This window comes from Mastomys coucha, unplaced genomic scaffold (assembly GCF_008632895.1).
Source record: "Mastomys coucha isolate ucsf_1 unplaced genomic scaffold, UCSF_Mcou_1 pScaffold1, whole genome shotgun sequence".
Classification (NCBI taxonomy): Eukaryota; Metazoa; Chordata; class Mammalia; order Rodentia; family Muridae; genus Mastomys; species Mastomys coucha.
The window spans coordinates 50,910,403-50,926,262 of NW_022196891.1; the positions used below are offsets into that span (position 1 = coordinate 50,910,403).

Below are 15,860 nucleotides of genomic sequence, written 5' to 3' on the forward strand. Positions count from 1 at the left end.
GGCTCACAACCACCCATAATGAGATCTGATGCCCTCTTCTGGTGTGTCTGAAGATGGCTACAGTGTAAGACAGTTACAGTGTACTTATTTATAATAATAAATAAATCTTTGGGCCACAGCGAGCAGGGTCTATGGGAGTGAGTGGAGCAAGCAGAGGTCCTAAAAGTCAATTCCCAACAACTAGATGAAGGCTCACAACTATTTGTAGTGTGTACTGATATACATAAAATAAATAAATAAATCTTTTAAAAAAAAGACAACCCAGGGAGATGGAGGCATGGCAACAGATGGTTAGCACTCTCTATGAGGGGGTTCAACGACTATGAGGGGGCTCAGTGATGTGGGCATTATTTTACAATGAGGTGCCAATGGGGTTTTGAAAAATGGTCTGATGGACTCTGTAAAGGAGTGTGGAGGTTTGAATACCCTTGGGCCAGGGAGTGGCGATATTAGGAAGTGTGGCCTTCCTTGTTGGAGGAAGTGTGTCACTGGAAGGGTGGGCTTTGAAAGACCTTCCTCCTAGCTGCCTGAGAGCTAGTTTTCTCCTGGCTGCAGTCAGATCAAGATTGTAGAACTCTCAGCTCCTCCAGCACCATGCCTGCCTGGATGCTGCCATGCTTCCTGTCATGAACTGCATCTCTGAACCTGTAAGCCAGCTCTGATTAAATGTTGTCCTTTGTAAGAGTTGCCTTAGCCATGGTGTCTCTTTACAGCAATTGAAATTCTAAGACAAGGAAGCTAGGGAAATGGTTTAGTGGTTACAGAGCTTGCTGCTGCAATCAAGAGGACCAGCATCTGGATCTCAAAAGCCCACACCAATGCCAGGAATGTGTGGCAGGCAACCTGTAATTTCAGCCTTGGAATATGGAGACAGGGCACAAGTGAAGCAGTTAGCTATCAAGAGTGGTTCTGTTTGTAAGCTCTGAGTCTGGTCAAAGAATAAGTTCTGGGAGTAGGATCCTTTGGACTAACTATAAGTGAATAAAGCTCCTGAGAGCAAGCAGGCAGGCAGCTCCTGAGAGCAGGCAGGCAGCTCCTGAGAGCAAGCAGGCAGGCAGCTCCTGAGAGCAAGCAGGCAGCTCCTGAGAGAGAGCAGGCAGGCAGCTCCTGAGAGCAGGCAGGCAGGCAGCTCCTGAGAGAGAGCAGGCAGGCAGCTCCTGAGAGCAGGCAGGCAGCTCCTGAGAGCAGGCAGGCAAGCAGCTCCTGAGAGAGAGCAGGCAGGCAGCTCCTGAGAGCAGACAGCATGCTACATTCATTCTCTTTCGCTCCTGACCGTGGATGTGAGGCTTAAAAGTTCCCACTTTGACTTTCCTGAAATAATGAACTGCAACCTAAAACTGTAAGCCAAACATTGCCCTCCTATACTGCCTTCTTGCCACGCCCACTCCAATGAAGTCTTGTGACAAGCCCAAAAGCTTGGCCACAGACCGGAGGCAAAAGCTTCAAAGGAAGCCAGTCTCTTGGAATTCATTCGTGGCATCCCCAACTCAGAGGTAGCCCAGATATGTCCTTGCGAACTCGAGTGCTTGGTGCCCACCAAGATATGATTTATTACAGCTAAACAAAATTGGACATGGCTCTCTGACCTTTACCAGTGTTCCAACATCTTAGCCAAACCCTGGCTTGGAATTTCATAAAGAATGTTACCCATCCAGACTAATTGCCTTCAGCATTAGGGAGATAGCAAAGGGGGTAGGGCTTTGAAGTTTACAAAGTGGGAGTTGATTATCCCAGGGCAAGGTCAAGTAGAATCCTCATTTTCAGTGTAGGGCAGCTGAGCCACTCCTAGGAGTTAGCAAGAATGGGACCCCTGGGACATGCCTTTACTAGCCCAGAAGATTAGCATAGTGGGCATTTTTTTTTTCTTAAGGATGGGAGGGACCTTCCTTGAGCTGAGAGTGTGTGTGAGTGTCTGTCAGTCAGCAGCAGAGCATTCGAGCTTTGAGCTTCAAGCCTCATGTGGTCTGTAGCCCCCTGGGCCCAAAGTACTCGGGCCCCCGGGTCAGGGTAGGGTGCAGCGCCTGTCCAGAAGAGGTGGCTGCTTTAGACACAGTGTGTTTTAGATGGCCTCAGATGTACCCTGACCACTGAGCTGCCAGATTTTTCTTTTCTCTTTTATAATGACTGTAAAAGTCTGACACAGTTTTTGAGAAATACATTCAGATTCCGCACTTCCATGTGTTGTGTCTGTTTTTTTCTTCGCCAATGCCTTGTCGACCTGACTAGGACCCTGTTCCCCAAGGGTTGAGGGAGGCCCAGACTGGCCGGCCCGCGGTACCTTCTGTCTAGGTATTTTATTACAGCAACAGAAATGTCATGGTTTGAATATGCTTGGCCCAGGGAATTGCACTGTTTGGAGGTGTGGCCTTGTTGGAGTAGCTGTGTCACTGTGGGTGTGGGCTTTAACACCCTCACTCTAGCTGCCTGGAAGCCAGTCTTCCACTAGCAGTCTTCAGATGAAGATGTAGAACTCTCAGCTCCTCCTGCACCATGCCTGCCTGGATGCTGCCATGCTCCCACCTTGATGATAATGGATGGAACCTCTGAACCTGTAAGCCAGCCCCAATTAAATATTGTCCTTATAACGTTGCCTTGGCCATGGTATCTGTTCACAGCAGTAAAACCCTAACTAAGACAAGAAATAAACTTAGAATGAGGGGACTCTACTTCCCAATGTCTAGTGCAGTGTCCTTAAGACTTCCTTCAGTGACATACCCTGAGTTTTGTGGTTTGGGAAGGCTTCATAAGGAGCGACACAGAATGGGAGGTGGATATTGACCACACATCTACTCATTCTACCTTGGAGTTTGATTCTTTCAAGAAATCACAAAGAATTTTTACTGAGAATACTAACCAGGTCCTCAGTGTAGGATGGTTTGTGTGGATAATTCTACCTTTAACAAAGTGAGTACAGCTGATAAGATGCCATTTTTGATTGGTCTTGACCTAATTTGTCAGATGCTAACTCATTGAGACACAACCTACCTTGCAGATCTCCTTCTGGGCTTTGGGGATCCAGGGGTTCACCTCCCCAGATGGCAGAAGCTTCTTCAGACCCTGGAGGGTCTGAGGTTTGAGTGGTAAGGGCGGCCCGATCTGCTCACTCAGGTAGAGCTCACAGATTCGATTACCAAGCACATGGCGAAAGAGTGCATTCCCGTTCTGTCTACTATTCATCAGAACATTGATGAAGTACTGTAGGTCCTGCCAAAGGTCTAGGAGTTGGACCTCTACCTTCAAATTCATCTTCTTCAGGTGAAACCTGAAGGGACTCCCTGCACAGGCATCAGCACACAGGGCCCAGTGAGTGTATCCAAAGGAGAGGCTTCGTCTGAGAGACTTCTTGACTACGAGTGGGGCAGCATGGTTAATAATGGGAGTGGCCGATCTCAGGTGGTTAGGGAATGTTGTATCAAGGAAGCCTTCCATGTGCAGTTGGATTTTGGATTTCCTCTTCACAATGGGTTTCTTGGCATTCTGCAAATCCTTGCACAGGAAATGGATTATTGTCTCCTTTGAAGAATCTTCTCCCAGGGAAGGCTTTTGTAAAACTACCCTTTCTGGAAGACTCATTTCTTCTTGGGCCTTAGTGGAAACTTCTGGTTTGGTGTCTGTTTCCAGAGGCCATAAGATAGGATCATTCAAATGCCACATCTTTTTCTTGGCCTTCTTGCTTGAGTACTTCTTTTGAAAGCGGTGGGATTTCTTGATGCTCATATTTAGAGGAAGCCCTCCTGCATGCGTGCAGCAAACACTGCACAAGCGAGTCTCATATTCCTGCATCAGACCATGACATGCTTCCTCATTGGCCATTGTCATCTTGGCATGGGTGTAAAAGTTGGGGAGCCAGTAGCTCTGGATTTTGAACAGAGCCACTCTCTGCATGTGGCTCAGGATCTCCCTTCTGGTAGTAGACTGGTTGGGATGCCAGATAGAGAGGTTCAAGAGGGACTCTGAAAGAATAGAGACAGAGATAAAGGGTGAGAACATAGTAGTGAAGGCCATGATGGAGAGAGGGGATTGGGAGGTTTTCTGAATGTCTTTGTATATAGCATGTTGCTACTTCGGGGTGCAATCCTAGCATAGGAGCAGGTAGAGCATAGTGGCAGGTCTTTGATGTCTGTCTACTTGATACACAGTAGCTACTTTTCTCTCATTACTGTTGTCTTCCCTGTAGAGACAACACATTTTGTGGGATTTCTTGAACACATTTTAGAAAGTATTGTAAACAAAAGCAAAAGATACAAGAAAATGTGATAAAAATGAGATTATACACAAGTGAATGGGACTCATAATTCTAAACAGTAGCTGAAGCATTTGTGATGGATAATTCCAAGGAGTCAAATCCTTCAGATAATAGCCAGCCATTGCTAGCTCTGGGTTTAATCTCATCAGTTTTTTTTAAAGGGTCTCATATAACCTGGGGTACTCTTACAATGTAGTCAAGACGCCCTTAAATTCCTGAACCTTGAGTGACTCTACCTCCCAAGTGCTAAGATTACAGGCGCAAGCACCTACACCCGGATAATGTCATCAATTCCTAATTATTGTTTGGAATGAGAAGAATAGCTCAAACAGCCTATCTTCTGGAACACAGTGGTATTGGGTTCAAAGTGCCTCTTCATTATTCAATCACACTATCAAGAACGAACCGGATAGCACAGAAAAATAATTTAGACACTGTCTCAGATAGTAGGCCAAACAGTAACTATTTTAAGCTTTGTGAAACCACAAATAGTTTGTTGAACTCTTTCAAAATTAAAAACATTCTTTGCTTGCAAAGGTCACAAGTCCAAGTCCAGCTGTTTGCTCTAGAGAATTTCATTTACATAAAAACATAACAAAGTTATGGAGACTCAGAAGATACAGTTACTCCCCGGCTCTCTCGTCTCACTTCTTATTCTCTCCTTCCAGCCAACCTGCACTGGCCAACTGTATCTCGGGAAAACATAAGCACCATCCTAATCGTGGCTGGTCTCCTTCATCCTTTCTCTGTTTTATAGGCAATGGTTTCCATTTGCATCCCTGACAGCAGGCTGAAGGAGAAGGTAACAGCATGGAAAACAAAAGATGGGTGTCCAGCTACCAGATGGAGTTGTTGGCTACATCCCACAGAGCATTCCATTGCACACATGCCCTACAGTTCTTACTGATGTCCATGTTGCAGAGAGTCACCACTCTGGAACCTTCCTGCAGGTGGGTGGCCTTGAGCATGAGCAGGAGGGAGAGGTAGTAGTCTTTCAGATACTCGTCTGTCTCATCTATGCTCAGAATCTTCTCAGCAAGGATCCAGAAATCCAGCAACTCTTCACCTACAGGTCAGACAGGAGAGATCGAGAGCTGCACACTTGTCTTGCCCCTTTGGTGGATGACATCTTGGTGCAGCTGCTCCTCCCAAGACATGCTCTGCTACACCAAACACCTTCGCTAGCTAACTTCTAGTTAAGTCTGCGTCTCCAGAAAGTCCCCAGTGTGTGAGGATGGGAAGCATAGAGAGAGGGGACTTAATGGGAAAAGGTCCTTTATGTCTTTCTTTGCTTTTGCTTTAAAAAAAAAAAAAAAAAAACCAAAGTCGCTTTAGGGAAAATTATGACATTACAAATCATGGGGTATTGTGTGTTGTCAAATAGAAGAAAGGGACGAGGAGAAAGACCTCAGGGAAAAGAATATTTCTTAGATCATGAGTTCTGACCAGCCTGCAGATGGGCTACAGCCTAAAGGTGCTAAAGACCACATTCACTATTTAATAACTCTGCCAACCCAAATAGTAAACTGAAAGATATAGTCTGTCTAATTCTCCTTTACTGCCTCCCAAGAGGCCCTGGGATTCATCCTTAAAACTAGGACCTGTTCCTGGACCAAACTTAATGTGCTGGGCTGGAGTGTCATCCTGGGCCAGCTGCTAGCCTCCCAGCACCCTGACACAACCAGAAGCAATACATCAGGGAGTAGTGCTTCGCACTCTCATTGTAGGCTCTATATCTGCCTCCTGCCATGGAGGAAGCTTTAAGGAACTTATGGTGTATCTGCATTCCACCTGACTAGCACAGTGGCTGACACTTAGAGATGCTTAGCACATGCTGTCATATAAATGAATGAAAGGGACTTGTATTACTTTTACTGTAACTAATCTCATGGATCCTAGTTTCCCAAGGCTTTTGCCCAAACTGCACCCTTAAATATAGCCTAGATTTTTCCATAGACACACATAACTGCCATCTGGGATTTAGACACCCTTAAAATATTGAGAGCTTTCAGATCTTGGGAACAATTTCAGAAACCCACCTGCACTGCCCTTGAGGTAGGAGCAGAACCGCCACATCCCTCTGACCCCAGCGATACATTTCCCCAGAAGCCACTGGTCTGCCATTTTCCATCTCATCATCTTGGCTGCCAGGAAAAATCCACAAGAGGGGGAGTGTAAATTTTTCTCTTTCCCCTCTCTTAGCCTTGCACACAACCAGAGCCCCACTCATTCAAGGTGAGTCAGTCAGATGAATGGAGGGGGTGGAGCTGACTGTGATGTTTTTCAAACTAGTCACTGGGCCATCTGGTAATATGTCAGGGGCATATGCAGGAGCTACATGTATTCATATAATCCTCAGTTCAAAAATACCCTCCCCCCTACTATAGTCTCCACCTGACAATGACATTGTCCTTAATATCGATTTGAATCTCTTTCCTATTTCTATCCCTGCTCATGTGTGTGTGTGTGTGTATGTGTGTGTGTGTGTGTGTGTGTGTGTGTGTAATGTAATTGAAGTGGTAGCTGAGTATATAGCAGGGTGCTTGGTACAGTATTTGGCTCCACAGATGCCCCTGAATGTAGCTTTTTGGCTAGTGAGTCAAAAGTTTTCAATTCAACCCTAAATAAAAATTTTATTCTTTCATTCAACAAATATTGATTACATGACTACTTATTCCAGATGGTTGGGATATCAAACAAAAGTTCCTGCCCCAGAAGAGTTTATATTCCCATGAAAGGGATACACTATAAATATATTTGATGAGTACATTATTCAGTAAGAACAAAGGTAGTAAGAACTGCTAAAATAGGATAGAGCAAAGCAAAGCATGCTGGGAATTCTAGGTGAGTGGGATGGGCAAGATTCCATTAGAGTAGCCTTTGCCAGAGATGATATCTCCATGAGCTTTTGAGAAGGTGAGGGGGAGAGACCTGTGGCTATCTAGGGGAGAGCACTCCAGGCTGAGGAAAAGCTAATGGAGATCAGTGGATTGGGGAAATATCCAGCCTGATGAGTTGCTGGCAGTCAGTGAGGCTGGAATGGGGTATCTGAAGACTGGGAGAAGAGATGCAGTCCAAGATGAAAAGGGAGACTGGTGTGTAAGCTGCTAACAGGTACAAGGGTACTGGGTTTGCACAGAGACAGGAACTGTCGGTGTGTGGCATGAGGTATTGTACGTAGGAAGGGGTTGTGGGGAGACAGGCATTAAGCAGATGTGTGCCTGTTCTGAATTACATTTCCTCATTTTGATTGTATTAAAATACATATAAAAATTGCTATTTTAGCTATCTGAGAGTACATTCTGTCACATTAAATACATTTGTAATGTGCAACTCAAACCACTGCTCATCTTAAATGTTTTTCTTCTTGTAAAAATCAAAACTATAACCACTAAATAATAACTCCTCATTTCTCAGTCCCTCTAGCTCTTGGCTACACTTAATACACTTCTGTCTTTGTGATCTTTGACTCTTAAAGTCTTTGTATAAATGGACATCTAGTAGTTTTTCTTTTCTAATTACTTATTTCACATAGCACGGTCTCCCCCTTGAGTGGTAGCATATATTAGATATTATGGATCTCAATCCTCTATCAAACAATACAGCTTTCAAATATTTTCTTCTGGTCTATGTTGTTCCTTTTTTCCCCTCTGTTGATAATGCCTTCTGAAGTTTAAATTTTAAGATTTTTTTTCAATGAAGTCCAATTTTCTGTTGTTAACTCTGCCACAGATGCCATAGCCAAGAGCTCACCACCTCCGACGATGGGCAGCCCTGGGCCTGTGCTTTCTACTGCTTTTATGCTTTTAGATATCATATTCAGGTCTTTGATTTTTGTTAGCTCTTATTTACCATGCTGTATGGAGGTCCAGCTTCCTAGGTATGCATGAAGACTTTCATTTGTCCCAGCCTCCTATTTGCTCCCTGTGGTGGGGAGTGGCACTACCAGGAGGTGGGGCCTTGTTGGTGTAGGTGTGTCACTGTGGAGTTGGGCTTTGAGACTTGTCCTCCTAGTTGCTAGGAAACAGTCTGCTCCTGGCTTCCTTTGGGTGAAGACAAAGGAACTCTCAGCTCCTCCAGCACCGTGCTTGCCTGGATGCTGCCATGCTTCCTATGATGGTGCTGTGTAAACCTATGGCTGTGTAAACCAGCCTCAGTTAAATGTTGTCCTTTATAAGAGTTGCTTTCGTCATGGTGTCTTTTCACAGTAGTAAAACCCTAAGACACTACCCCCCAACACGCACGTGTGTGCGTGCGTGCGGGCATGTGTGCGTGTACATGTGTGTGTGTGTGTTTGTGTGTATGTGTGTGTGCACGTGTGTCTGTGTGTGTGTGTTTCTGTGTGTGTGTATACGCATGTGCGTGTGAAGGCCAGAGGACTACCTTCAATGCCATTCATCAGGTGTCATCTACCTTTCCTTTTTGAGACAGGATCCTAGACTGGACCTTGCCTAGTAGGACAGGCGGACTGAGCAGAGTCCCCTAGAGATCTGCTTGCCTCCACCTCCCCAGCATGCTAGCGTTGCAAGCATGCGCCACTGTACTAGTTGATTTCCGTGGTTTCTGTGATTAAACTCAGGTCCTCCCACTTGTAAAGCAAGCAAGCATCTTACCAACTAAGCCATTCTCCCAGCACTCGGCATTGCCTACTGAGAACGGTCATTCTTTCACCACACAGAATAATTGTGGCGCTCTTCTCAAATGTCATTTGACTGTATACTTGGAATTTATCTCTGGGATTTATATCTTTTTTCAAATGTCCTAAGATCTGTCATTATGCAGGTACTATACTGTTTTGATTGCTATAAAATTGTACTAAGTTTTAAATTAGGATAATAAGACCTCCATGTTTTCTTTTCTATTTCAGAATTGTTATAGCTATCGAGGATTCACTGAGATGCTATATGAATTTTAGGACTGACCCCCCTGTTTCTATAACTGGGATTTCAGGAATTTGTGTGTGTGTGTTTTAAAGATTTATTTTATTTTATATTTTATTTTATGTGCATGAGTACACTGTAGCTGTACAGATGGCCGTGAGCTATCATGTGTGTGGGTGCTGGGAATTGAACTCAGGACCTTCTGCTGGCCCCGCTTGCTCCGGCCCAGCTCAATTCACTGTAGCTGTCTTCAGACCAGAAGAGGGCTTCCAATCTCATTACAGGTGGTTGTGAGCCACCATGTGGTTGCTGAACTCATGACCTTTGGAAGAGCAGTTAGTGCTCTTACCCGCTGAGCCATCTTGCCAGCCCCAGGAATTTGTGGTTTTAAGGAGCAATCAAAACAGTATAGTACTGGCATAATGACAGATCTTAGGACATTTGAAAAAAGATATAAATCCCAGAGATAAATTCCAAGTATACAGTCAAATGACATTTGAGAAGAGCGCCACAATTATTCTGTGTGGTGAAAGAACGACCGTTCTCAGTTGGCAATGCCGAGTGCTGGGAGAATGGCTTAGTTGGTAAGATGCTTGCTTGCTTTACAAGTGGGAGGACCTGAGTTTAATCACAGAAACCACGGAAACCAACTAGTACAGTGGCGCGTGCTTGCAACGCTAGCATGCTGGGGAGGCAAGCAGATCTCTAGGGGACTTAGCAATACTGTTCTCCAAACTATGAACATGGGAGGTATTTCTACTTATTTATGTCTTAATTTGTTTCTTCAGTGTTTTCTAATTCTAATTGTGCAAGTGTTCCACCTCCTTGGCTAAGTTAATTCCTAAATGTTTAATATTTATTTATTTATTTTATTTATTTTTAATACTCTTATAAATCGGATTGCTTTTGTCACTTTTTTCATTTTTTATGGTGGGTATATATGCAATTTATTCTGTGCGACTTTAAATCCTAGTACTTTACAGAATTCATTTCTTATTTCGAACAGGGAATTTTGTGTAAACATTAGGGTATTTTTGTCTTACATGAAGCATCATATCATCTAAACAGTGATAATTTGAGGTTTTGCTTTCTACTCTCTTCTATTTTTCTAAAAACACAATTGTCTTATGGTTTTATTGCTGTGAAGAGACACCATGAACCACGGACTCTCTTATAAGGGCAAACATTTAATTGGGGCTGGCTTACAGGTTCAGAGGTGCAGTCCATTGTGGATGCAGATGTGGTGCTGGAGGAGGAGCTGAAGGGTCTACCTCAGCTAGGCATGCGGCAGGAAGTGGATGAAAGGTACTTCCTCCAACAAGGCCACACCTACTTCAACAAGGCCACGCCTTCTAATAGTGTCACTCCCTATGAGCCTATAGGGATTGTTTTCTTTCAAACTACTACAAAAAAAATCTTTATTTTTTCTATTCTTTATTTTCTTAATTGCTCTGGTGAAGACTTCTACTATGCCGAATAGGAATGATAGGAGTGGGGAATCTTATTTCATGCTGCTGTCATGGTATCGAACCATCTTTGCCTTCTATGAATAATTTCCCTTTACTCACAGCACGTAATCCTTCTACTATGCTGCTAAATTCAGGTGGCTAATATTTTATTGTGGGTTTTTGTGTCGATATTGATAAAGGTTATTGAGCTTTTTTTTTCCTTACAGCTTTGTCTGCCTTTGGTATCAAAGTAACACTCTCCTTATAGAACGAATTTTGCAGTAATCCTGTTGTTAAATACTTAGAAAAGTTTAGGAAGGACCAAGATTACTTCCTTGGGTGTTTGATAGCCTCTAAAATCAGGTGCATTCCGGGTGATATGGTCTTAGATGGTCCGCTTCTGTATTTAGTTCTGTAGATTTTAGTATTGGATGGTCTCCAAGAGAAAAGTAAAAATATGTAGTTACTATACCTTCTTGATATTTTGGCCTTTGTTTGTGTTGATATAGAATGTTTTTGTGTGTTTCTTCTTTTTTATTTAAATTCTCTTTTGTTGGATTTTATTGTAGCCACTCCCACTCTCTTTTAGTCACTATTTGTATGTAGTATTTCCCCATCCATTCACTTTTCTTTCTCTAAAAACCTTGTAAATTTGATGTAATATGTGAACATATGTGAACTGGCTGGGTTTTACAAGCTAGAGGAAGGAGCCTCAGTTGAGATGCCTCCATGAGATCCAGCCCTAAGGCTTTATTTCAATAAGTGATCAGTGGGGGAGGGCCCAGCCCACTGTGAGTGGGACCAGCCCTGGGCTGGTGGTCCTGGGGAAGCAGGCTGAGCAAGCCATGGGGAACAAGCCAGTAAGCAGCATTCTCCATGGGCTCTGCATCAGCTCCTGCCTCCAGGTTTCTGCCTTGTGTGAGTTTCTGTCCTGACTTCCTCTGATGATTAGCAGCAGTTTGAAAGTTTAAGGGGAATAAACCCTTTTCTCCCCATCTTGCTTTTTGGTCATGGTGTTTCATTGCAGTAATAGAAACCCCAACTAAAAGAATATACAAATTCATACAGTATATGAAGCAGTTAACAAACTCTTAAGTATGATATATATATGAATATTCTATGAAGAGACTATGATCCAATAGTAGCAAATACTAAAGCTAACTATAATATCATTTGATCTATAGAGACAAAGTATATGTATATATATGGCAAGTGCCTATCACAAGAGGCCAATCTAATACCCTTTAATAAAATAAAAATAAAATGAAGTCTCTCAGTGTGTTTGACATTTGAATTCCACTTGTGGAACTGCCTGATCTCAATATTTATTTTCAAGAATGAAATCAGATTGCATAGTCCAGAGATGTACCTTAAAAATGAGTGACTCACATATTAAAAGTGGTTGCAACACTTATTGCAAGCTATATTATTTTTAGATTCTATACAAATTATTTTGCACGGTTTGTTCTCTTTATTGCTTATGTTGATGCTATTCCACTACAGAAAGGCTTTCTTCAAATCTATGAAATTAGGAGCACAGACACGTTTCCTTCTCACATTTACACAGTTCTGACTCAGTGTGTATATGTGAGCCTATGTGTGTATATGTGTATATATGAGCTATGTATGTACATATGAGCCTATGTGTGTATATATGAGCCTATGTGTATATATGTATATATGAGCCTATGTGTATAAATATGTATATATGAGCCTATGTGTGTATATATGAACCTATGTGTGTATATATGTATATATGAGCCTATGTGTGTATATATGTATATATGAGCCTATGTGTGTATATATGTATATATGAGCTATGTATGTATATATGAGCCTATGTGTATATATGTATATATGAGCCTATGTGTATAAATATGTATATATGAGCCTATGTGTGTATATATGAACCTATGTGTGTATATATGTATATATGAGCCTATGTGTGTATATATTATACATGAGCCTGTGTGTTTATATGAGCCTATGTGTGTGTGTATGTATATATGAGCCTATGTATGCATATATGAGCCTATGTGTGTATATATGTATATATGAGCCTGTGTGCATATATGAGCCTACGTGTATATATATGTATATATGAGCTTATGTATGTATATATGTATATATGAGCCTGTGTGTATATGTATATATGAGCCTATGTATATATATATGAGCCTATGTGTGTATATATGTATATATGAGCCTGTGTGTGTATATATGTATATATGAGCCTAAAGACTGCTACATCTCAATTTCTTACCATAGTGTCCTCTTTCATATTCGTATTAGAACTGAGTTGACTAAATGACTAAATTAATGAGTTTTCTTCATTATGCATCATCATGTTTGCTGTAAATATGTTGTGATAATGGGGCCCAACTTACATTGTATATTTAGATATTCCCTCCATTACTACTTTTCACATATTTTCAAAGGGAACCAGAAGAAAAGGCTTCCACATACTGTTTACATCCACATGGTTTGTCTCCGATATACTATTTTCATGTGTTCACCCAAAGGGCAGAGGCTCTCCCACATGTCTTCCACCCTAAGGGTTTTCTCCACTATGAAACCTTTCATGGACTTGAAGAGAAACAGTGATAGTGAAGGCTTTCCCACATTACTTAACACTCAAAGTCTCCCAACACTGAATCACTATAACACTGAAGAAAATTGGAAACAAATGTTTTCCTACATTGTTTATATATAAAGATTTTCACCATTGTGAATCTTTTTGTGGCATCTAAGGGAACTGTGATAAATGAAGGCTTTCTTACAATGATTCAATACTCAACATCTCTCTCCTCTGTGAATCATTTCATGGTATCAAAAGGAATTGCAATTTGTTAAAAGTTTTACCACGTGCTTGCTTTGGCAGCACATATACTAAATGTTGGAATGATACAGAGATTAGCATGGCCCTGCGCATGAATGACATGCAAATTCATGAAGCGTTCCATATTTTTTTTCTTTTTTCTTTTGGAGGGGAACCTGGGAAAGGAGATATTGTAAATAAAGAAAACATCTAATTAAAAAAAAAGGAAAAAAAGTTTTACACACATGGGGCATTTGAATTCAGCGTGAATTCTTCAGTGGTATTGGCCTAGTCACACTGCTCTATTGCTGTGAAGAGACACCGTGACCAAGACAACTCTTATAAATGAAAGCATTTAATTGGGAGCTTGCTTACATTTTAAGATCCATTGTCATCATGAACAGGAGCATTGGTGGCACAAAGCAGGAGCTGGAGCAGTAGTCAAGAGCCTGGTGTGGTCTTACACTCAGTGACACACCTCCTTCAACAAGGCCACACCCACTCCACACCTCCTAATCCTTCCAAACAGTTCAACTGGAGATCAAGCATGGGAACACTTGGGCCTATGAAGGCTAATCTCATTCAAACCACCACAGGTATGGATGGAAGATTAAGTGTGCTTGCCAAAGGCTTTGCCACGTTGCTTACAAATGCAGGCACTTCCTCTGTTGTGGATCTTTTGATAGCAGTAAACAAAATAGGAGTCAGGGAAGGCTTTGCCACTTCGCTTGTGTTCATAGGTTTTCTCTTCACTATGGCCTTTTTCTTGGTGTCAGAAGGAAACGAACAAGCATACTGCTTCCCTACATTGCTTGCACTCACAGGGTTTCTCTCCAATGATTCTTTTCAAAGTACCAAAGGGGAAAAGGATTAGTGAAGACTTTCTCACATTTCTTACATATGTAAAGTTTTTTTTTTCACTGCAACTTCTTACAGGACTGAAAAGTGAAAGTGATCCTGCACAGGCAAAGACAACATATATAAACACAGACACACATATGTGTATATGTTATATACACACTTAGATAATATACACTTTTCAATCATGTAATATATATTACATATTGTATATGTGTATGTGTGTGTGTGTGTTTCTACTCTGTTGTGTGTTACATGGCTCATGCACAGAAGGTTTCTCTCTAGCATGATTTCTTTGATGACTTTGAACACAACTATGTATCTTGAAGGGCTTTCCACATTGTTTGCATCTATAGTTTGTTTTTGTTTTTGTTTTTTCCAGTGTGTCTCTTCACATGCTTCAGGAATTTCTGGGGAGAACTGAGGACATTTCCCCATCCCTTATATTTCTAGTTCCTCTTCATGTTCACAGCATTCATCTGGTTTGTGCCCATTCTCAACTGTGATGTGAACCCTTAGGAACAAATGCACGCAGAGCACATCTCCACATGTCTTCCTTTTACATGGTTTTTCTCCATAAGGATTTTTTTCTTTTTCATGTTCACAAAAGAATTTAGAACACACCTGAATTTTTCTCCCCATTGACTATCTCTATTGTGTTCACATAATCTCTTCTCCATTTGATGTTTTAGTTTCTCTTGAATTATTGCAGTCATCTTTGATATTCTGGTCTTCCTGCATTTTTTTTTTTCAATAACATCCAGGATTCTAAAGACTTCCTGTATCACACCTCAGTGGGGCTCCTTTTGAGAATTCTCCAGAAAAGTTCATTCCTCCAGGGTAACATTCAGTTCATAATCACATTTTGAAGGTCACAGACGCCATTTCTGCTTCCAGGTCCAGAGTTGTCCTCACAAATGCTCCTGAGATCAGTATCCAAGAAACAATTTTAAGCTAGCCACCTGGAGCCTCCCTCAGTACTCAGAATTGTGTCGTAAGCATTGCGGCACTAGAAAGGCTCCATCTAGTCACTTTCAGTCATGTGTACTTTTCAGTCATGTACATCTGAAAGGATTATCATCATTATCAATTACAGTTACATTTTGACAACTTCATACATGTATAGACTGCACACTGATTACTCTCATCTCCATCTGCTTTTCCTTGCCTCTCACCCCTGCTTGCTCCTCCCTTCCCTGTAGATTTCTTTCTCAAGTTTCTACTTGTTCTGTCTTATAAGCCCCTGAGTTGAATCAGGGACACCTCTGTAACCACAAATTTGGAGCTATCCATTGAAGCCTGGCGAATTCAGCAGTGGACACACAAATAAAGACAATCTCCCCCATTTCCAAAACCTCTAAGTATTTAATAGTTTACTAGTAAGGGGTAAGGCCTTATGAGTTCTTCTTCCATCCATAATTGATTATTCACAGAGTCAGTATTGTGCAGGTCTAGAGCAAATAGCCAAGGTTGGTGAGTCCACAGGACTATAATGGTAATAATTGTGCCATACCTGAAGGTAACATTTTGAAACTTGTCCCTCTACCCTCCAGTTTTTACTTTCTTCCCTAAAAAAGAATTATCTTTCTTAAAAGATATTTTTTATCATT

The 15,860-nt window shown here is 41.8% G+C and overlaps 1 protein-coding gene and 1 non-coding gene across 5 annotated transcripts in view; one reads left to right on the forward strand and one right to left on the reverse strand.

Annotated features, from left to right (window-relative positions):
- Rgsl1 (regulator of G protein signaling like 1) overlaps window positions 1–15,860 on the reverse strand; it is a 70,140-nt gene that overhangs the window by 46,977 nt on the left and 7,303 nt on the right. For all 4 annotated transcript variants that reach the window (XM_031385009.1, XM_031385010.1, XM_031385015.1 and 1 more), the window contains exons 5-7: window positions 6,286–6,390; window positions 5,151–5,312; window positions 2,986–3,953 (exon numbers count right to left, since the gene is read on the reverse strand). In XM_031385009.1, the coding sequence (XP_031240869.1) occupies window positions 2,986–3,953; window positions 5,151–5,312; window positions 6,286–6,390 (1,235 nt within the window). The remainder of the gene's footprint in view (window positions 1–2,985; window positions 3,954–5,150; window positions 5,313–6,285; window positions 6,391–15,860) is intronic.
- On the forward strand, window positions 13,440–13,543 carry LOC116072017. The gene has a single exon (XR_004111282.1). It is a non-coding gene; the product is annotated as a U6 spliceosomal RNA (small nuclear RNA).